At 40.1% G+C, this 23,702-nt stretch overlaps 1 protein-coding gene across 3 annotated transcripts in view; it reads right to left on the bottom strand.

Moving 5' to 3' along the window:
• The window catches only part of Per3 (period circadian regulator 3), a 49,079-nt gene that overhangs the window by 12,707 nt on the left and 12,670 nt on the right, over positions 1-23,702 (bottom strand). For all 3 annotated transcript variants that reach the window (XM_045149311.1, XM_045149310.1, XM_045149309.1), the window contains 7 exons: positions 23,402-23,558; positions 18,470-18,575; positions 17,042-17,161; positions 16,393-16,522; positions 3,758-3,890; positions 3,002-3,126; positions 2,630-2,803 (listed from right to left, as the gene is read on the bottom strand). In XM_045149311.1, the coding sequence (XP_045005246.1) occupies positions 2,630-2,803; positions 3,002-3,126; positions 3,758-3,890; positions 16,393-16,522; positions 17,042-17,161; positions 18,470-18,575; positions 23,402-23,558 (945 nt within the window). The remainder of the gene's footprint in view (positions 1-2,629; positions 2,804-3,001; positions 3,127-3,757; positions 3,891-16,392; positions 16,523-17,041; positions 17,162-18,469; positions 18,576-23,401; positions 23,559-23,702) is intronic.

The following is a 23,702-nucleotide window of genomic DNA, read 5'->3' as shown; positions in this document are numbered from 1 at the left end:
ATGGGCCACTGCTAACGAACTCCAGACGCGTGTGCCTCCTTGTGCATCTAGCTAACATAGGTCCTGAAGAATCGAGCCTCGAACTGGGGTAATCTTTACCTGCCTCTATTTTTTTTGAGAGAGTGCCTCACTATGTTACCCAGGCTGGCATAGAACTCACAATCCTCCTGCCTCTGTTTTCTAAATGCTGGCATTACAGGGGTGCACCACATCTGGCTCCAACTTTTGCCTCTTTATTGATGTATTTAGTCTATTTTAAGTCACTGTATTTGAGTTGGATTGATCTTTGCTATTTTATTATGTGTTTAGTTTATTTCTTTACTTCTTCTGTATTCCTTCTTTCCTGCCCATATTTTTAGTTTTTGTTTTTCGAGGTAGGGTCTCACTCTAGCTCAGGCTGACCTGGAATTTACTCTGTAGTTTCAGGGTGGCCTCAAACTCATGGCGATCTTCCTACCTCTGCCTCCCGAGTGCTGGGATTAAAGGTGTGTCCAGCATGCCCATATTTTATATTTAGGTATTTAAATTTTTTTTCAGTTCAAACCATGGACTGCTAATATCTGTATCTCATATTCACTTTATTAGTACCTGCTGCAGGTTCTATAAGGGCAGTAGTTCTTGGAGTTCAATGTGACTCCCTATTCTGCCAATCATGGGCCCCTGACTCAGGGCAGATTAAGTTACTTCACCTGGTTGTGCCTTAATTGTTCCATATATACAATAAATATGCCATAAAATGCATCTGTGATTATGGTCTTTAGACATAATCTCATTACTAGGATCAGGATACAGACTGCAGGAATATGAGCTTTCCAGTAAACAAAAATAGGAAGATATTGTGTAGTTTAAGAACATCTGGCCTCTCCCTGGAATAAATGTGTCCTTGCAGATGCTGAGATGGTTTAAGATCAGGAGAAACTATTATCTATAAATAGATAATATGAAAGCATTTAGTTTTTAGTATAAAGTTCTTTTAGTTTTTTTTAGGCAATATATGATCAGAGTATCAAAACCATAGCAATATGGTCAAAAGCAAAGCTTTCTATACTGGTGGAAATCCTCCCTACTTTACATGGGGTGTTTCCTGGATATCCAGAGCAGTAAAGTATAGTATTCAAGTATTAAGGAAGGGTTCATTAAAAATGTATACCAGAGCTAGTGTACAAGCCTATGACTACAGCACATGGGAGGCTGAAGCAGGAGGATCCTGAGTGAGATGGTTCCTCAAACAAAATTAAAAGTGTGTCCACTACTTCCAAACCCACCCATAAAATCCTCAAAACAAAACAATATTCTCCTGTCCTGGAGGCTTAGCTCCAGTTCTACAAGAACTATCAAGTACTTTTGGCTAATCAGAAAAATAATGTAATTGCACAACTCTGTCTTCACTCTCTCCACCTCACAGGATTGTTGTGAGGATGACATGAATTAATGCCTAATATCATAGTTAATCTTATCAACTGACTGGATTTAGAATCACCCAGAAGATGCCTCAATGTATGTCTGTAAGGGTGTTTCTGTAGAGGCTTAACTGAGGAAAGAAGACCCACATCAAATGTGGATGGTAGATACCATCATATGGGCTGAGATCCTGGACTGGATAAACAGGAGGAAGCTAAGGACATTCATCTCCATTTTCTGACTTTCAAATGCAGTGTAGCCTCCTCACATTCCGGCCACCATGCTTTTCTCTCCATAATGGACTGTAGCTTCAAACAATGAGCCAGAATAACCCTTCCCTTCCTTAAGATGCTTTTGTTAGGTATTTTGTCACAGCAACAACAAAGAAACTTACACAACTACCAAGAACTAAGAGGATGGCCACAGTGACTGCTCCATGCTTATCAGCCACTATGCCACTGAAGACAAGCAAAAGTAAATCAAGTGTAACCTAAAAACCCAGATTAACAGATGGGCCACCGCTTCATTCACCAAGTCATTATGAACAAGTCAAGGGTCAAAAGGACAGAGGCAGTGAATAAGGATATGAAGATTAGATCAATATAAGTATATTATTAAAGGAACAGTTTTAAGCATGCCCTACTGATTGTCATCAAGACAATACAAAAATATGAATGTGAGGCTAGAGAGATGGCTTTGTGGTTAAGTCACTTGCCTGCAAAGCCTACCGACATGGGTTCAATTCACCAGTATCCAAGTAAAGCCAGATGTACAAAGTGGTGCATGCATTTGGAGTTCAATAGCAGTAGCTAGAGGCCCTTGCATACCCATTCTTTCTCCCTCTCTGCTTACAAATCAATCAATCAATCAATCAATATATATATATATATATTTTTAAAATGTGAATGTGCCATTCATCTCATCACAACTACACACTGGACATGTGAAAGACACTTTGGTTAAATAAAGATGAACAACAAAATGACCTGGTGTGGTCCTGTAAGAACTGCACTGGTATTGGCCGACACCAATAGTGGGCTTCCCACTACTCTCTCAGTACTGCTGTCAGTGCTGTACACACGTCAACTGATGCTACTGACAAACAGCACAGCCTAAAATATGCAACCAGTACAAACAGGGGTTTCCAAAATAACCAAATTTAAATATGAAAAAAGTCATTATAGCAGAATTAATGGTCTGTCTTCACAATGAGAGGAAAAGGTGGTACCTGACTCTGGGGATGGGACACAGACAGTGGTGCTGCTGTAGCTGCAGTGGCTTGTGCCTGACCCCATGCTCAGTGCCGCAGTGGACAGGGTCTGCGCAGCACCTCCTTCAGCATCTGTGGACCATTGGTTTGTCTGTAACTCGGGTGTAGGTATGGCTGGAATCTGTACAATAGCTGGTGAGATATGAGAAACTGTGAAAACTCCAACATGAAACTTAAGATGCAAACAGCTTACAAAAGGTGGTAACTGACAAATTAACAGCCCAGGTGATATGAAACTAGGATTCTGTGATCTCAACCGTGACTGAAGACAAGAATCAAAAACAGAATGAGATGGGTATTTTTAAATCCGAGTATGGGTACTCTTGTTACCTTGCAACGCAGGAATATCTTCTGTTTTGTGGTTCTGTTTGTCCTCTTCTGAGGATGACGAGGTTGTATTTGTACAGGATACACACTTCCTTTTTAAAGCTGGAATATTGTAGCTTTTAAGATATCTGCAACAATAGAAAAAGGCTGCCTCTTCTAAAGTGGCCCCTACTGTACAACTTCCCACCTCTTTGCTTTTCTTATGTCACTTCCACCTGGGATACTTTGTACTTTCTTCTTTGATGAGGTCTTCCCTGTTCCCCTCAGCCAGGGTCACTGGGCTGTAATGTCTCTTTAGTTGGTAGTCTCTAACTAGTTTTCACATTACACACCATTTAATTTTGACAAGCTTAGGTCTTTTCAAGTATCCCTTCATCCAGGTGTGGTGATGCACACCTTTAATCCCAGCACTCGAGAGGCAGAGGTGGGAGGATCGCCGTGAATTCGAGGCCACCCTGAGAATACAGAGTGAATTCCAGGTCAGCCTGACTAGAGTGAAACCCTATCTCAAAAAAGCAAAAAACAAAATCAAGTATCCCTTCACAGAATCTCCTCCCCAGAAGGGATACATCTGTTTTTTTTGCACCTTCCATAAAATTCAAAAAGCTGTGAATTACATGTAGTAGGCATTCTATAAATATCTAGTAATTTATAACATGAAATTATGACTAAAACTCTATTAAGATTCTGTGAAGGCTCCACAGTTACAATGTATACCTTTGGCTACAGTGAACATATTACTAAATCTGTGTCTCATACCTAATGACACTATCAATACAGTTGATTTGCTGATAGGATGGGCTATGCTTATCTTTCTTCATATCTTCACAAGAGTCAGTACAGATGCTTTTATTTTTCAATGTCTGAAAGGAAGAAATGCCCTTCTGCTTATCTGAAAGAAAATGACAGGACATGCAATTTGCAGTACTTATTATGTAGTTGAGAAATATTCAGAAAATTAAGTTATAACTTCTTGACATATACATTAATAGACTATTATGTATATATTAAAAATGAGCTCAGACATCCAGGTATGGTGGCTTATGCCATTAATCCCAGTGCTCAGAAGGCTGAGGTAGGAAGGTTGTTATAAGTTCAAGGACAGCCTGAACTACAGTATGAGTTCCAGGTCAGCATGGGCTACAGTGAGATCTTGCCTCAATCCCCAACCCTTCAAAAGTAGACCATACAGTGAATAAAAGAAGGTAAACATGCACAACACACAGACTGATTACACTGTGTAAGATTTATCCATGTCACTGTTAAATGAAAGACAGACAGGGAGCTTCCAGTGTCAAGCAGACCCTACCTACAAAATTGTTCAGCATACTTATATGCTGCATGCCACACTATGTGTGTATATTGCCTGTACACTCAGCATCTAGACAGATCAGCATCCCTAGTACTGCATGCCACACTATCCGTGTATATTACCTGTACACTTAGCATCCAGACAGATCAGCATCCCTATGTACTGCATGCCACAGTATCCGTGTATATTACCTGTACACTCAGCATCTAGACAGATCAGCATCCCTAGTACTGCATGCCACACTATCCGTGTATATTACCTGTACACTTAACATCTAGACAGATCAGCATCCCTAGTACTGCATGCCACACTATCTGTGTATATTACCTGTATACTTAACATCTAGACAGATCAGCATCCCTAGTACTGCATGCCACACTATCCGTGTATATTACCTGTACACTTAACATCTAGACAGATCAGCATCTCTATGTACTACATGCCACAGTATCCACGTATATTACCTGTACACTTAACATCTAGACAGATCAGCATCTCTACGTATTGCATGCCACACTATCCGTGTATATTACCTGTACACTTAGCATCCAGACAGATCAGCATCCCTATGTACTGCATGCCACAGTATCCGTGTATATTACCTGTACACTTAGCATCCAGACAGATCAGCATCCCTAGTACTGCATGCCACACTATCCGTGTATATTACCTGTACACTTAACATCTAGACAGATCAGCATCCCTAGTACTGCATGCCACACTATCTGTGTATATTACCTGTATACTTAACATCTAGACAGATCAGCATCCCTAGTACTGCATGCCACACTATCCGTGTATATTACCTGTACACTTAACATCTAGACAGATCAGCATCTCTATGTACTGCATGCCATAGTATCCATGTATATTACCTGCACACTTAACATCTAGACAGATCAGCATCCCTAGTACTGCATGCCAGAGAATCCGTGTATATTACCTGTACACTTAGCATCTAGACAGACCAGCATCCCTAGTACTGCATGCCACTGTATCCATGTATATTACCTGCACACTTAGCATCTAGACAGATTAGCATTTCTACATACTGCATGCCACACTATCTGTGTATATTACCTGTACACTTAGCATCTAGAGAGAGCAGCATCCCTACATCCTGCATGACACAGTATCCATGTATATAACCAGTACACTTAGCATCTAGACAGATCAGCATCCCTACATACTGCATGCCACACTATCCATGTATATTACCTGTACACTTAGCATCTAGACAGATCAGCATCCCTACATACTGCATGCCACTGTATCCATGTATATTACCTGCACACTTAACATCTAGACAGATCAGCATTTCTACGTACTGCATGCCACACTATCCGTGTATATTACCTATATGTTGATAGCAACCATCAATGGGCATCATTAAAACTGGGGCAATGAGACACTGTATTTCTCATGTGATGCAATTTATAGGGCACAGAATCACCTGGGTAGAACCTGTGTCCTACAGAGACTCTCTGGTAACTGATGGACTGCGTGTTCCCTATGGGAGCCATTAGAACACACAGCTATTAAGCTTGAAAATGTGGCTAAGGGTGGAGAGATGGCTTAGCAGTTAGGTGCTTGCCTGAGAAGCTTGGGGACCCAGTCTGAAAAAAAATCAAGTGGAAAGTTCCAGAAATAATTCATAAGTTTTAAGTGGTGCACTATTTTAAACAGTGCAATGAAATCTTGCATTTTCCTGTTCCATCCTCCATGGGATGTATATAATCCCTTTTCCAGGGTGTCCACATTGCAATTGCCCACCAGTACTATTATTGGCTCAATGACCTACGATTCAGAGGCAGATATCCTCTTTCTGAGCTCTTTTGGTCAGTGGTAGATTAACCATCACAGTACCCATGTCATTTAACCCCTCCATCTGATCACAAGGGCACTGTAGCATCTTACATCATCACAAGAAGAATATATTTTGGAGGGGATATTTACATAATGTTTCACTACAGCATACCTTTCTACCTCATTATTATCACTGCTAATCTTTCACTGTATCAAATATATAAATTAGTCAGGTACATATATAAAGGAAGAAAATAGTATATACTATACTAGGGTCAATACTACCCATGATTTCAGGTATATACTGGGAGTCTTGGAGTATCAATCCTGTGCATAAGGGTGGGCCACTATAAATAATGTTTTCCAGGAGGAATGTTTTTCCTGAATGGAATTATACATTATATAAACGCTTGTTCTGCCATGTCACCTATCAAAATGCATTTAAGATTCATCTCTACTGCTGTATAAATCAGATTCTTTCCTTTTTGCTACCAAGCAGTACCCCTCTGTATTGATATATCACCGTTCATTCATTTGCTGAGTGACATCTGAGTTGTATCCAGTGTTTGGTGAGAGGAATAAATATTTTCACACAGGTTTTTTGCATGTGTACAGTATATATGGTGTGGTGTGTGAGATGTATGCACGAGTATGTGCTGATATGGTACCACATGTACTTACCTGCAGCAACCAGGGAAGAATGTCAGGTGTCCTCCTCCATCAATTGTTTGCCTGATCTACCTTGCAATGCAGCCTCTCACTGATTCTGGAGATTGCTGTTCATGAGCCCTGGTGGTTCTCTGGTCTCTGCTCCTTACAGAACTAGGGCTATAGACTTATGTAGCTATGCCCTGCTATTTGCTTGGGTTCAGGAGGTTCAAACTTGGGATGGTCTTAGGCCTCCTTTGGCCCTCATGGTTTTTCAGGAAGTGCACTTAACCACTGAGCCATCTCTCCAGCTCATCATTTAGGTTCTTCAATAAACTTATTTCAGCTGGATAAATAACTAAGAATATAATGGCCAAATCATATGGTAAGAGCAAATTTAACTTTATTGTCAAGCATTTTCCAAGTGGCTGTACAGTTTTGCATTATGTCCAGTAATGTACACATGTTCTTATTACCCTGTATTCCTGCCAACACAGCATTCTCAGAGTTGCTTCCCTGCTAATCTAGCTATTCTAATAGGTATGTGGTAGTATTTCATGGCATTTTAATTTCTTTTATCTAATGACTAAATTAGGTAGAGCTTTTTTCACATGCTATTTCTGCCTATGCATTTTCTTGACTATTTTTTTTATTTTATTTTGTTAACTTTATTATATTTTTTTTTTTTTGAGAGAGATGCAGATAGAGGGAAAGAGAATGGATGCACCAGGGCCTTCAGCTGCTGCTGCAAATGAACTCCAGATGCATGCGTCACCATGTGCATCTGGCTTATGTCGGTCCTGGTGAATCAAACCTGGGTCCTTTGACTTTGAAGATAAGTGCCTTAACCACTAAGCCATCTCTCCAGCTCTTGACTCATTTTTTTTTTTTTTTTAATTTGAGAGACAGAATGGGCATGCTGGGCCTTCAGCTGCTGCAAATGAACTCTAGACGCATGCACCCCCTTGTGTGCATGTGCAACATTGCACGCTTGCATCACTGTGTGTCTGACTTACATGGGACCTGGAGATTCAAACATGCATTCTTTATCTTCACATGCAAGCACTTTAACCACTAGGCCAGCTCTCCAGCCCACTCTTTGCTATTTTTAACTGGATTGTCTTCTTATTGTTAAGTTTTGAGAGCTCTCTTTGTGTTCTGGATACAAGTCCAACACTGTCATTTGAAATCTTATCGCTTTTGAAATATAATTTCATATATTCATTTGTGAGGGGAGAGAGAATAAGAGGCAGAAAGAAATGGAGAGAAAGAATGAATATGAAAAGGTCTAGGCACAGGCCAGGGTCTCTTGCTGCTGCAAACAAACCCTACATTCATGTGCTACCTTGTGTATCTGGCTTTACATAAGTCCTGGGGACTCAAACCTGGGCCAGCAGCTTTGCAAGCAAGTGCTTTAAACTGCTGAGCCATCTTTCTAGCTCAAAAATATCTATATTGGGCTTGAGAGATGGCTTAGTGGTTAAAGTACTAGCTGGCAAAGCCAAAGGACTCAAGTTTGATTCCCCTGTACCCATGTAAAGCCAGATGCACAAGGTAGCACATGCATCTGGAGCTCATTTGCAGTGGCTAGAGATCCTGGTGTACCCATTGTCTCTCTGTCTCTTTCTCTTTCAAATGAATAAAAAAAACTATATTAAACTATCCCACTGATATATTCTAAGGAGTTTTCAATTTTGATAAAGCTTAATCTGTTCTGTCTTTTGTTCAGTAAAACTAGGATTTATTGAATTCATTTTTCTTAGTTTTTGATTTTTGTTTTGCTTTCATATTGATATTTATCTTTACTTTTCTCTTTTCCTCCTGTTACTGACTTATTTTGTTATATTCTCATTTTTATTGAGAACTTTAATATATGAACATACAATAATTTGATCATATTCCTGTCCCTTATTTTCTCATTTCCTAAGGAAGAAACTGAAATTACTGAGCTAAGACTATTCTTCTTTTTGCCATGTTAACGCTTGATTCTATCAATTTCTCTATAAGCAAATCCTACAGTTTTTGTTTCAGTTCAAAATACTTTTATTTCCCTGAGACTTCCTCTGACCTGTGGGGTTATTTGAACTCATGTCAAATCAGGTCCTCTCAGATCCTCATGCTTCCACACAAACAGCACTCTTACCCACAAAGCCATCTCCCCAGTCCAATAAGTTGTTTTAAAGATAGAAATCATACAAATCAAGTTCTCTGACCATCATGGCTTAAAGTAGACATTGCTAACAAAGATGTCTAGGAAATCAAATGTTCAGAACTTAAAGAACATCCTTCTAAATAACCCCACAGATTCAGTTAGAGACTTCATCTTAAGGAAGTATGAATTATTAAGATACCTGAGGGCTGGAGTGATGGCTTAGCAGTTAAGGTGCTTGCCTGTGAAGCCTAAGGACCCAGTTTCAACTCCCCATAACCCACACAAGCCAGATGCACAAGGTGATATATGTGCACAAGATGGCAAGGTGGTGCATGTGTCTGAAGTTTATCTGCAGTGGCTAAGGCCTTGGAGAGTCAATTCTCTTTCTCCCACTGTCTCTTTCTCATAAATTAGAAAAAAAAGGATACCTGACATTCTCCTCTGGCTTCTGCATGCTTACACACAGGGTGCACACATCTGAACATGCACACACTATACACCACTACACTACACAAACACACATACCAATAAATAAATATTTTTTTTGGTTTTTCAAGGTAGGGTCTCACTCTGGCTCAGACTGACCTGGAATTCACTATATAGTCTCAGGGTGGCCTTAAACTTATGGCAATCCTCTTACCTCTGCCTCCAGAGTGCTGGGATAAAGAGTGTGTGCCACCATGCTCAGCATAAATAAAAATTTAAAAAACTGTCTAAGTTTACATCTTGGCACAAAATATGGTTTATCATGGTGACTCTCCTGTGTGTCCTCTGCTGCTGTTGGGTGGAATGAATCAGACCAGTCTTGTGTTAGTGGTCACTTATAGGACTCCACTAATCTTATACTTCATTAATCACACAGAGAAGTGTACTGAATTTCCCAGTTGTCACTGCAATGTGCTTTTGTCTCCTGTATCTGTAGTTTTATAGTTCTTGCTTCATGTACTTTAAAGCTCTCATCTTATATGAGCAAACATGTACACTGGATTATCTTACGTTCTTAAGAGTATTTATTAGGCAATGGTCTCTGTAACCCTGGAAAAATTCCTTGCTTTTAAGTCTACTTTGTGTGATTTAGTGTAGTTTTCCAGCTCTTTCTTTAAAATATTTTTTTAAATTTTTATTTATTTATTTGAGAGAGAGAGAGGGAGGGAGGGAGAAGAAAAAGGAGAGAGAATGGGTGCACCAGGGTCTTCAGCCACTGTAAACAAATTCTAGATGCATGTGTCACCTTGTGCAGCTGGCTTACGTAGGTACTGGGGAATTGAACCTGGGTCCTTTGGCTTTGAAGACAAGTGCCTTAACCACAAAGCCATCTCTCCAGGTCTCTCAGCTTTCTCTGGATTCATATTACCATGGTATATTTATTCTAACCTTTTGTTTTTAATCTAGGTTTTTGTTTTTATTCTAAAAGTGGGATCTTTTCATCCCATTCAACTTTCACTGGTATGCTGAGATCATTCACATGTAACTTAATGGTGTTGAATTAAAGTGCACTATTTTAATACTTGTTTTCTATGTGTACCATTGGGTTTTGTTTCTCTCTCACACACACACCTCATTTTGGGCTCTCTTGTATTGATTATTTATACTTCTTTAACAACTTTTTTCTAAGGTGGGTGTGGTAGCACATATGAGATCCCAGTACAGTTGGGTCAGTTTCCAACATATTAATTCCTGAGAGCTTGTTTGGAGGTTTTAGCAGGGAGTTCTGCTATTTGTAGATCCTTGACTGGGGACTGGTTCTCTTCTACCCAGGGATGGTTTCTGAGTGTGCAGCTTCTGGAGGGATGCACATGGAGTGATGAGGGAGGAAGGGCACAGATGTTGCAGCCAGATGGCCCTTGCATCTCCAACACACTAATTATGTGTGTGCGTGTGGGCACACATGTGAGCTGGTGAACACATGGAGATCAGAGGATAACTTTGGGAATTGGTTACCATCTTCTACATTGTTTGAGGCAGTGTCTCTTATTGTTTACCACTGTGTTCACCAGGCTAGCTGGCCTGTGAGATGATGGGAAATTCTGTCTCTACCTCCCTTCTTACTATTGGCACACTGGATTGCAGATAACCCTTCTGTGCATCTGAGACTTGTTCTGATGACCACCTGGTTTCTTGGGACTTTCTTCTTCTTGCCTTTCCAATAGCTTCATAATTTATTACTGAAAATAATGTGTATAGGCACTGGAGACTGTAACCTGAGACAGGCCCGTGCTTGAACTAGTTTAAGTTTAGGCCAGGCTTGTGGCTCACTGTTCTGAGAATTTTATGAGTATAATTCAGCTTTCAAATCCCTCTATCTCCACTTGGCAGTTAAGTGTGTAGTTGGTTTGCTAGAGTCTGTTTTGTTTTGAGTATCTGTCTCACTTCCAGCTTTTAGTCTCCCTTTGCATTTGCCTCAGAAAAGGTGCATTTCTTACAAGTTGCTTGCTCTGGAAAACTAGTGCACAGTAATCCAGTGTTTGCAGCTCACTCCTCTCATACACATGACCATCTCCTTAGATGTTTAGGCCTGCTAGTTGCTACCTCAGTACTCCAGTGGGATCAACAAAGGTCATAAACTTGCTGTCTGTTTCACTGGAAGTCTGTAGTGAGGCTTTTTATTCTCTATCCCGAGGAGAAAGCAGAAGCACTCTAACTCGGGGTTGGTTCCTTTTGTGGGTCAGCTGTTCTCACTCAGGCATTCCATGCCCTATACATGAGCACTTCCCTTACACATGCAATAGTCAATTCTCCCTGTTTCCTCAAAGCATTTCCTTCCCTGGAAGAAAGGTCAAAATATACACTTACAATTCTAAATTCCTGTTGGCTCTAGCACCCTCGTTTAGCACTTCCCCTTTTGCTGGTGTTTATTCCTACTCAAGTTCTAACATTTCAATGTAACATTTTCAGGCTGGGGAGATGGATCAGCGGTTTAAAGGTACTTGCTTGCAAAGCCTGATGGCCTAGGTTCAATTACCTAATACCCATGTAAAGCCAGATGCACAAAGTAACACAAGCATCTGGAGTTTGTTTGCAGTGGCAGGACATCCTAGTATACTCATTCATTCTCTCTCTCTCTCCTCTTCTCGCTCTCAAATAAATATTTAAAAATAAAGGCAACATATTCACTTTGAACTTGCATCCTACTTTCTCTCCAGGAAGGAGCATGATAGGACTTTTGCAGCTTTTTAGGTCCCAAAATGTTAATGAAACCAGGATTCTGAGGAAACATTAGTTCTCCAAAAGTACAATGAATGGTAACAGGTCTTCCTTTTCCCAGAGGCATGGCCTCTGTGTGCTACTAGTCAAATGTGAGCAACAGCCTAAGAGTGGGAACAATGGATAAATCAAAAAAAAAAAAAAAAAAAGAAAGAAAAAAGAAAAAGAAAAAAAAGCAGCTCACTTAACCACTGGAAAAAAAAAAGAAAACAATGGAATAAAGTGGTCTGCTTATGTATGTACACATAAAATAAACAGTACTGGGCTGGGGAGATGGCTCAGTGGATAAAGTGTTTGCCATCCAAATGTGAATACTGAATATGAATTCTCATAATCCATGTGAAGCCAGATGCAAGAGTGTGTCTGTAATCTCAGAACTCCTATGGTGAGCCGGGAGGTGGAGCCAGGAGAGTCCTCAGAACTCACAGGTACAGGCAAGTGCCTGGGGTACACAGTGGCAAACAACACAGAGACCTTACCCCAACAACATGGAAGGCAAGGACCAACACCAGAGGTTGTCTTCTGACCTCCATACATATGTTGTGATGTGCACATTCACTCACACACACAAAGATTAAAAGAAAAGAAAATAGTGGGCTGAGGAGATGGCTCAGTGGTTCAAGGTGCTTGTCTGCACAGCCTGTGGTCCAGGTTTGATTCCCTAATACCTATATAAAGCCAGACACACAAAAGTGGCATGTGCATCTGGAGTTTGTTTGCAGTGGCAAGAGGCTTCAGCATACTTATTCTCTCTCTCTCCACTCACAAATAATTAAAAAATATTTACCAAAAGGAAAATTGTAGCAATAATATTGCCAGTCCAAAGCAGATGGGAAGAAAGTGGGTGATACAAGAGGTGAGAAAGGAAGCTACTCAGATAGAAGACAGAGGTCAAGATGTGAAACTGCGACAGTAAACATTAGATCCAAGACTGAAATACCAGGGCTAGAGAGACGGCTTAGCAGTTAAGGCATTTGCCTGCAAAGCCAAACGACCCAGGTTCGAGTCCCCAGTACCCACATAAGCCAGATGCACATGGTGGCGCATGCATCTGGGGTTTGTTTACAATGGCTACAGGCCTTGGTATGCCCATTCTCTCTCTCTCCAAAAAAAAGGGGGGGCTAGAAGAGATGGCTTAGCAGTTAAGCACTTGCCTGTGAAGCCTAAGGACCCTAGTCCAAGGCTCAGTTCCCCAGGCCCCACGTTAGCCAGATGCACAAGGGGGTGCACGTGTCTGGAGTTCGTTTACAGTGGCTGGAAGCCCTGGCACGTCCATTCTCTCTCACTCTCTGCCTCTTTCTCTCTCTGTTGCTCTTAAATAAGTAATAATAAACAAAAAATTAAAAAAGCCAGGCATGGTGGTATACACCTTTAATCCCAACACTCAGGAGGCAGAGGTAAAAGGATCACCGTGAGTTTGAGGCCACCATGAGACTACAGAGTGAATTCCAGGTCAGCCTGAACTAAAGTAAAACCTTACCTTGAAAAGACAAAATAAACAATTAAATAAAAAAATTTTAATGACAAACCAGACAATGAAATAAGCATTTAGAAATCTTAGGTTTATGACCTCCTGAAAGAATTTTCTCTTGTGTCCTTATATGTAACAGGAGAAAAAACTCAAAACTTCTTTGCAAGGTGAGGACAGAAAACTAAAGGACAGGAAGGACTTCATATGACTGGAGGGGTCTGAGTTCTGCCACTGGTTCATGTATGTATCTCTGCGAGAGCTGTATGTTTGAATGCAAAGCCAGATGTGACAGTATTAAGAAGTGGGAAGTGATGTGGGAAGTAACTAAGCCTCACAAATCCTATTAGCAGTGACCTTATAAATGGGTTGAGGTGGCATGCATTTGGCCTCAGCACTGGGAGGCTAGTACAGAAGAATCTTTTCTGAGGTGAATTTGAGATCATTTGAGTGATATAACAAGACCCATCTCCAAAAAACAACAACCAAAAAAAAAAAAAATGGTTGGAGAGAAGTAGCTAAGGCCTTTATTTATTTATTTGCCTTTATCCTTCCACCATATGAGAGGTCTTCTCCTCTGGACAGTGTGTAATTTAATTCCCTTCTTAGAAGCTGAGGCAGGGCTCTCTTCAAATAAAGAACCTTCCATTCTTGGTCCTGGACTTCCCAGCTTTCTTTCTGTTATTTATTATATTTTATTGTGTTTGTGTGTGTGTGTGTGTGTGTACATGTGTGTGCGTGCACGAGGGCAGGGGTGCTCATATAACATGGCACCCATGTGAAGGGCAGAGGAGCTGTGTGTGCTCTACTTTCTTTCTTACTGCTGCAAACAAGTCTGGTCTGTGAGCTTTGGATTTTTCTGGCTCCATGTCCCATTGTCATAGGTGCACTGGGACCACAGATGCAGGTGCCACTTTACAACCACCTTCCCATGGGTACTGGGGATTGAACCTGGACAAGAGCTGAGTGGTTACTCAGCCATCTCTCTAGTCAGGGCCTCCTAGCTTTCTTCACCTCAAGAAATAAACTGTGTTCTGTGAATCCAAATCAGGAATCCTTACTAGGGATACCAGCAGTTTCACCTCTGTGAATAGTGATTTGATTCTTCTGTGGCGTAAGTCATGTAAGATCCTAAAAATCATAGCTATTGATATTGTTCTTACTGGCCGTAGAAGGTAAATGCTATCCTTACAGTGTAAAAAGCCTATATTTGAAAATGATTTATAACATTTAGGTGAGCAAAAGCTACCATCAATTTTACATTACATTAACAGTGGTGGGGGGGGTGTGAAGAGAAAGCTAGTTAAGTTAAAAAGTCAATGTATAAAATTTAAAGTAAATAAACAAGTCAGTTTAGGCTAGGAGAGTGGCTCAGTGGTAGAGTGCTTATTTGTCATGTGCAAGGTCCTGGGTTCTATCCCCAGCAGTATAAAAAAACACAAAAATTAAGGCTGGAGAGATGGCTCAGCAGTTAAGTGCATTTCCTGAGCAAGCATGAGGCTCTAAGGAGGCCTGAAACTACCTGAATCTCCAGGTTTCACATAAAGAGCTGGGCATGGCCATGAATGCGTGGCCATGCATGTTTACAGCCCCCAGTCCCACAAAGGGGAGCAGAGACCAGGGAACCACCTAGACTCATTAAAAATAGCAATAAGGCTGGAGAAATGGCTTAGTGGTTAAACGCTTGCCTGTGAAGCCTAAGGACCCCGGTTCGAGGCTCTATTCCCCAGGACCAATGTTAGCCAGATGCACAAGGAGGCACATGCATCTGGAGTACGTTTGCAGTGGCTGGAGGCCCTGACGTGCCCATTCTCTCTCTCTTTCTCTCTGTCTTTTTCTTTCTGTATGTCACTCTCAAATAAATAAATAAAAATAAACAAAAAATAAAAATAAAAATAACCCAGCAAGCTTGTTATCAACAAGAGATTCTGGCTCAAAATGAGAATGGGTGGGAAAGCAATGAAGTAGAACACCAGACATCTTGCTCTAGCCACCAAAGGCAAGCACATGGAGAGCTTCAAGGGCACACACATGTGCATAAACCACACACACACACACACACACACACACACACACACACACACACCACATATATACTCACAAGAAAAAAAATCAATCCAATCTGTCAGGCATATGCCAACTCATCATTATCTACAATGTGTATGCTTAAGAGCCATGTAATCAGGCTACAAAAATATCCCCCAAATCTATTATCTTAAGTAAGTTTATGATTTTGGGTTAGGCTGCATTCATAGCTACACTCAGTTGTATGCAGCCTACAAACCACAGGCTGGCCACACCTGCTTGCTGCATAACTAGGTTAGCCTTTCAAAATAATTACATCTAATCAACTGATCTAATTCTTCTGGAGTGGTCCTTACCTAATTTGAGAAAAGAAAGAGCGAGCCAATGTTTTTCATTCAACTTAGATCAGATTCTCCATTTGTTTGAAATGATACAAAAGGATTATGTCAATATACTTCATTATTTGAAACATATTCTAAAAGCAACTTTTTTTGGTCTATAGATAGCTCACGTAGGGAAGAATATATGAATTTTCTGGCATTTTAAAATTCTTTAGTAAAACCACAGTGAGACTATACTGATACCATTTGACTTTTGAACATAGTATCTGCTGCCATTTATTACCATACCATTACAATATCATTGCTGCTTTATGTGCAAATGAGGAAATATAAAAAGCAGATGTATGGGTACAGGGTTTTGTGCTCATGGCACATGTGTTATTCTCTGTAGAAGAGGCCAACCATGGGAGGGGGCCTAGGGCAACTTTGCTGACTCACCAGCTCCCTGCAGCTCCATGTGCGTCACCACCACTGGCTTGACTGGCAGTCTGGTCATAGACTCAATGTAGAGCTGCTGACCCAGATTCTTAATTTCACTCACACTGGCATAGACCTGCTGCAAGGTCATCTTTGGGAAAAGAATGATAAAATAGGCTTTAAAAATTATAGAAATTTGCATCAAAAGAGGCACACAAATACATTTAACTTCTGTTTCTCATGAGTAAAAGCACAGTTCTCATGTTATGAGTCCCACTGTGCCATATACTGAAATACTGACACCAACATAAATGTTTTCACAAGATGCTTTTAGAAGAGCATATGATTAATTCAAATACCACCTTCCAAAGGTGCTTTTTTCTTTTCTTTTGAGATGGTCTCACCACATAGCTCAGGTTAGCCTCAGGCTCACAATATTCTTGCTTCTACCCAGTACTGAAATCATAGGTTTGTGTCACCATGCCTCGCTCATATTTTCCTTTCACAGACATTTTTCTAAAATCATTCCAACTGTTTATAAAACGGATTGAAATGTCTATTATCAAGCAACAATTCATAAGATGACATCAGGTGCAGGACCAGCACTGACACGTCAACAGGGAACTAGTGGGAGACTCAGTGCCTGCACAAAACCACCTGTGCCACGTACCGGCTCCTTTTGTGCTTCTTCCACCCCGTGTCCGCTTGACTCGCTGGATGAGGCGATGCTGACGTGATGCTCCTGGGAGCCGCTGCTTCCATAGCCACTGGAAGCACTGGCATGAACCGGCTGAGAGAAAAGGGCCCAAGTCAGTTACTGGCTACCTAAACAGTAGCAATAACGCCTCCGAGCTTTTAGTCAGAACTTCTCAAGTCCTAAATGAGATGTGTGTAGGTTAACACCTTTGGCCCTGAAGTTGATGTGAAAGACATTCCTCAGTCACTTTCCTAATTCTTGGGAATAAAGACTTATGTTCCAGTCTAGATGGATATTTCTTTCATTTTCATGCATGTGTGTGCAGATCAGAGGATAACCTTAGGTGTAATTTCTTAGGAGTGCTGTCTACCTTCTTTTCTTTTCCTTTATTTTTTTTGAGACACAGGCTCTTACTGGCCGGCGGCTGACCAACTAGGCTAGACTAGCTGGTCCGAGAGCCCCAGGGATCCTTCTCTCACCACTGGGATTATTAGTGTACACTACTATACCCACTATTTTTATGTGGGTTTTAGGGATTGAGCTCAGGTCCTCATGCTTGTGGGTCCAGTACTTTACCTAGAACCACTGACAGGTGGTATTTCTGTAATAAGCTTCTAAGTGCCCAGTATAATTAATTTTAAAATCATGAAAATGCTGGATTTAGAATAGACAGAACAAATTAAATATATGTCACATTTATTTTTAAAGAATTTCATTGATAGTCATGAACTTTATAGATTCTTTTTTTTTTTTTTGTTATTCGAGGTAGGGTCTCACTCTAGCCCAGGCTGACCTGGAATTCACTCTGTATTCTCAGGGTGGTCTCGAACTCATGGTGGTCCTCCTATCTCTGCCTCCTGAGTACTGGGATTAAAGGCATGTACCACCACGCCTGGTGACCTTATAGATTTTATAAAGACATGTTGAGAATTACTGGGCTAACAGTTATTCTATGTGACACATTTATTTTAATTTTAACACTTGAACTCAAGTTTGGTATTTCTTTTCAATAGGCAATTTTCACACTCTTACGTTATAATAAGTACAGGTAATAAGACCTATTATCCCTGGCTTATTGCACAAAATGCTGAAGCTAAAATTCAGTTGAGCACATTGCTGGTGCTTGAAATATGATAATTCTTTCATGCAGAAGCTTTCTTTATAATGGTGCTGGGGCTCAGTTTGCTATCTTGAAGCGAGTTTAACCAAAAATGTTCTGTGCATTTTATACATAATAAAGAACAAAAGAGTAACAAAATTAATCCAAAGAAGAAAGAAGGCAAAAAGAAACTGGAATATAGTGGGTAAAGACTTCCCTTCCTGTGGTGTGACTTCTCAATGACTGAATGCGAACATGAAACACAATTATGGTAACTTTGTTTCTCAAAATCTCTTGCTTACCTGCAAGAGAAGTTTGTGAATTTGCTCTTGTAGTTCTGTTATATCTTTGTCATTATTGTTCATCTTTTTTACCCTAGCAGCAAAAACGTCCTCATTTAGTGGACTCCTATAAAATGCAATTAAAAGAATAAGTCAAGCCATTGAAAATTAATTTACAATGAAGACCAAAATTACTTAATAGACCATTCGAAGAATAAGCGATGGTTTTACAAAACTATTCTGAAATATAAAAATATAAAGTTAAAAATCACTTCATGCAAATATAGAAAACACAAAGAAACAAATGAGACATTAATAGCCCCCATCCCACAGTTCTGGGAACTGAACCCAGGCCCTTACAAATGCTAGGCAAGCACTCTACTACTAAGTTACATCTCCATCCCTTGGTTTTCTGAGACAGGGACTTGCTATGATATTAGGCTGGCCTGAAACTTGCAATCCTGTCTTTACTAGCCATGAACCTGGCAATAGGTTTAAATTTCTCTGTAGCACTAACCTTTAGGTAACTGTTTCAGTAGTCTATATGTATTATATATTTCGAAAGTGCATTTGTATTTGTATAAATAAAACCACTAACAAGTAACCTCCTTTGTTCCTAAAATATCTTCAGTAATGACTAGTTTCAAAATTTGACTTTAAGCACACTTCTGTAGGATGTTAGGACCCTAAAGGAGCCAAACAACATTTAATGTTTAGTGCTGCTAATTTCGTATGCTACCAAATAAAGAGGAGTTCAACCCACCCTACTGGTAAAACTGTGGCAGTCACAATACTAGCTGTCTGCTTTACATTCAAACTTTAGAGCATTTAAACTATTACTTGAATTCAATGATGACAGACATGCCAGCAGAGATGTTAACAGAGAAGAAACAAACATTTCTTAGGACCTTTTGTATGCCAAAATGGCTAGTTTTGAGAATATACAATGAGAATAACATTTTCAACCCATAAGAAGTTTTAGGCACTACCAAGTGCTTCACAAGTATGATCTTCTTCAATGGAATGGTGACCTTCTCTAGGCCCCATAGTTATGTAGGGGTGAGCAGGGATTCATGCAGAAACCAGGCTTCAAGGTTCACACTTTTCTCACCACATGAGACCATCTTTTGGGACCTTGGCAGAGCAGGTACCAACAAAGAATATGGAGTCAGATACATCATCTCACTGAGTCCCATGAAATAGGCATTATCCTTGACACTCAGTGAAAGGAGGCAGGGGTATGTAGTCCCGTGGTAGAGTGCTTACCTGGCATGTGTGCTACCCTGGGGTGGATGGTTCCTGATAATTATAATAAACACATACATAAGTGGGACTGTGACATCTAAGACACTTGCCCACTTCACATAACCAAGAAGCAGCTGGGCCAGAATGTGAATCCATGTACCTAAGCCCAGAGCCAGGCTTTCCTTTTTTCACTGTGCTAACCTGTGCTCCTCATAACTTAAGTGTGCACCTCATTACCTAAGAACTGAAGCACTGTCCTGAGGATGCCACAAAAACAGTCAGCAATCATTCCACATCTGGGGACCTTTCACTCAACCTGTGCATCTATCATGACAATGTAACAGCTGCTCTGCTCCCCTTTATGCCCTGTGGCTGCTAGGTCACAGTAGGTGCTACCTACCAATACCTCTTAGCATGGTAAATGGCAGACCACGCCTCACCTGACCAACCAACACACTGTGCAATTTATGTAACTGTGCTGGCTAGCTGTCCCTGCCTGCTCCCTCTGCCATGTAAGCTCCAGTGTTGGCTTCATGTCTGCTTTGTTCACTTCTGCATCTAGGGGGAGGGCACACAGACCAGTCAGCAAACCCTGGATCGGCAACTCATGAGGAAAAAGCAATCTTATTTTCTCTGTGATTCCATGTATTCATGTTAAACAATATCCAAGGACAGTGACTTGTTCACAGCAGGTACTCAGTAAATATTTAAAAGAATGAATGCAGGGGTGACTAAATCAATGAGGACAAATACATTCTGTATACTATGAGTTTGAAAACCTTTCAAAGATACTTGGATTTTGTTTTTCTGAGTGAAGTCTGAGATGGAAAGACTGCTTTATACTATGACATTTAGATATTCCCAGTTGTGAAAATTTCTATAAAACTAAACTATGTTTTAAATCAAAATAATGAATATGCAGACAACAGGAAGACAGCTTTCACAAAATGGTGACACTGATACCATGAAGTATTACATGGCAATGCACATAAAGAGAAACAGTATTAAGAAAGCAATCCTGGCCTTGCTTTCCAATTACAATTTCCTCACTAGTGATTCTCAGAAAAGTTGTCCCATTTCACAGAGGCTGGATTTTGTCTGCAAAACAAGTGGCAATGGGCTCAAGCCACCTGCCTGCAAGGCTCCTTGAAATTATCCAGAGAGGGCTGGAGATATGGTTTAGCAGTTAAGGTGCTTGTCTGTGAAGCCTAAGGACTCATGTTCAACTCTTCAGATCCCCTGTAAGCCAGATGCACAGTGACACATGCATGTAATGTTGCACATGCACACAAGGGGATACATGCATCTGGAGTTTGATTACAGTGACTGGAGGCCCAATTCTCTCTCTCTCTCTCTCATTAAAAAAAAGAAGAAGAAAAAAGAACCCAGAGAGAGGTGAAGGTTCTTGCTAAGTGCTCCACCAGCTCTGTTCCTAGTCAACAGTCACACTTCTCAGCATTCTAGTTTTACAAGACAGTGTTTTTTTTAAAAAAAAATCTTTTTATTACAATGTGAGGCCTAGGGAAGTATAAAAATAATCTGTTTATCTTTGTATTCAGGAACTAGTCATGTCTTACTAGAGTAGGCAATCCAAATAAATAAATGAATTAGAAATCCAACATTTTATAAGTATAACAGACAACTATTATAATACAGATTAATATCCAGTAAACTCTAAATTCTTTCCTTTACATAATCTTGAATGTTAAGATATAAATAGTACCATAATTTTCTTAGAACACTGACAAGATTCTGAGTATTCATATATATCTTTTAACTTCACATACAACCAATCAAACAACTTAAATAAAGGATAACCTGGGAGATCTACCCATGGTTTATCTCCATCACTGCCTGGGGCAGACATTCAGGTTAATCAGCAACTCCCTGAACTGTCAACTCATGAACACTGGGGTTCTATTCACATTCATACTGAACAACATCTGATTGTATTTTCATTTCCCAATAGGCTTTTTTTTTTTTTTAACTAAGGAGGAATGTTCTTTCTGATTAGCATACAGACAGAACTTACTTGGCAGCTCTAGATCTTACTTTAACTATTCAGTTCATGTTTTAGTACTAATAAAGTCTCACAATTTATGGTGGCAAGGAGCCCATTTCTCCCATTAAGATTCCAGACCAAACCCTGGAGTTCAAAGGGGAGGGAGCAATATTGAGACCTCTTCTCTTCATGAATGTGTACCATCTCTGCTGCGATACTAACAACGTTTCAAGCTTTATGCTACATATCCAAAGTTGTATGAGAAAACACAAAAGCCACAAGTCAGGACTGGTGGTCCACACCTGTAATCCCAGCACTCCAGAGACTGAAGCAAGCAGATTGAAAATTTTAGGTCAGTTTAGACTATATAAACAATTGTGTCTCAAAAAGGCAACAACAACAAATATCCTAAAAGCTCAAGACTGGGAAAATGGCTCAGTAAAGTGCCAACTATGTAACTGAGTACCCGAGTTCTGATCCTCAGGCCCCATACAAAACCAAAAAAAAAAAAAACAAACAAACCTGGAAACTGTAGCACATGTTCACATACCATATAACTAAACAAATAAATTCTCAATGTTTAATTTATTAATATCAGCATGATACTGAAGAGGTAAGTATAATTTAAATTCTTCACATGGTGTCAATCAATCAGCCAGTCAACAAACCAGTGAACATTTGGCCAGCACAGGTCACTTAAAAACGAAGTACTGCTGGGCATGGTGGCACACAACTTTAATCCCAGAACTTGGGAGGCTGAGATAGGAAGATCACTGTGCGTTCAAGGCTACAGTGAGACTACATAGTAAATTCTAGGTCAGCCTGGGCTACAGCAAGACCCTACCTTGCATTTGGGAGCACGGGTAGGGGGATCACTGTGAGTTCGATGCCACCCTGAGACTCCATAGTGAATTCCAGGTCAGCCTGGGCTACAGCAAGACCCTACCTCAAAAAACAAAACAAACAAACAAACAAACAAACAAAGTATAGGCCAAAGGGCTGAGGAGTTAGGCTGCTAAAGTAGCGGCAAGGCTGCTCAAGATTCATATGGCATGGTGAGCTCATAGGGACAGGAACAGCAACCAACCAGCTGCAGTGAGCTGTGCCAGTGGGAAAAGTAGGCAAAAGATTTAACAAAGCAGACACAAGTGGAATCTGACATGAGATCTTTAAAATATAGAAGAGGAAAGGGAGGGAACATCCATGTTCCAGTGCCTCTATATAAAATTCATATTTCATTTCCTTTCAGTATTTATTTTATACCTTGCATTTGCATATGTTTTAAGAACAGGCGTAAGTAATTTTGTAAGCTACTTTTTACATCTCCTATGGCAAACATTTTAATATTTATTAACTTTAAAATTTTTCTTATTTGAGAGAGAAAACATGACCATGTGAAGACCTCTTATCACTGCAAACAAACTCCAGATGCATATGCCACTTTATGCATCGGGATGTACAGGGGAATTAAACCTGAGCTGGCAGGCTTTGCAAGCAAGTGCCCTTAACCACTGAATCATCTTTGTAGCCCAAGATTTATTTTTACTGCTTCTTTGGGCCTTGTACATACTAGACAAGTGCTTTACCATTAGGCTATATTCCCAGCCAGCCAAAAAAAAAAAAAAAGAAAGAAAGAAAGAAAGAAAGAAAGGAAGAAAGAAAGAAAGAAAATGTCTTTTATAAAGTATTAAAACTGATTAACTTACGTTCGAACTTTATGTCGACCAATAATGAAAGAAACCTTCCGGCTCCAGGGGTTCACAAAGCTAGACCAACTGGAATCCAATATGATATAATCTCCATTTTGAGTACAAAATCTAACAGGTGAATGTTCAAAGGGAGGATGGCCTGCATACTTCAAGACTATAAAATGACAAGAAAAAAAAAAAAAACAGTATACAGACACTGATTATAACTACCCAGTTTTAGTCATTTATTTGTGAAGGAAACAATTGTTTTAGCAGTTTCAATACATTGATTATTTGGTTCAAGTTTAAGCTCTAATGA

This window comes from Jaculus jaculus, chromosome 5, assembly GCF_020740685.1.
Source record: "Jaculus jaculus isolate mJacJac1 chromosome 5, mJacJac1.mat.Y.cur, whole genome shotgun sequence".
Classification (NCBI taxonomy): Eukaryota; Metazoa; Chordata; class Mammalia; order Rodentia; family Dipodidae; genus Jaculus; species Jaculus jaculus.
This window is presented reverse-complemented; position numbering and strand designations above follow the sequence as displayed.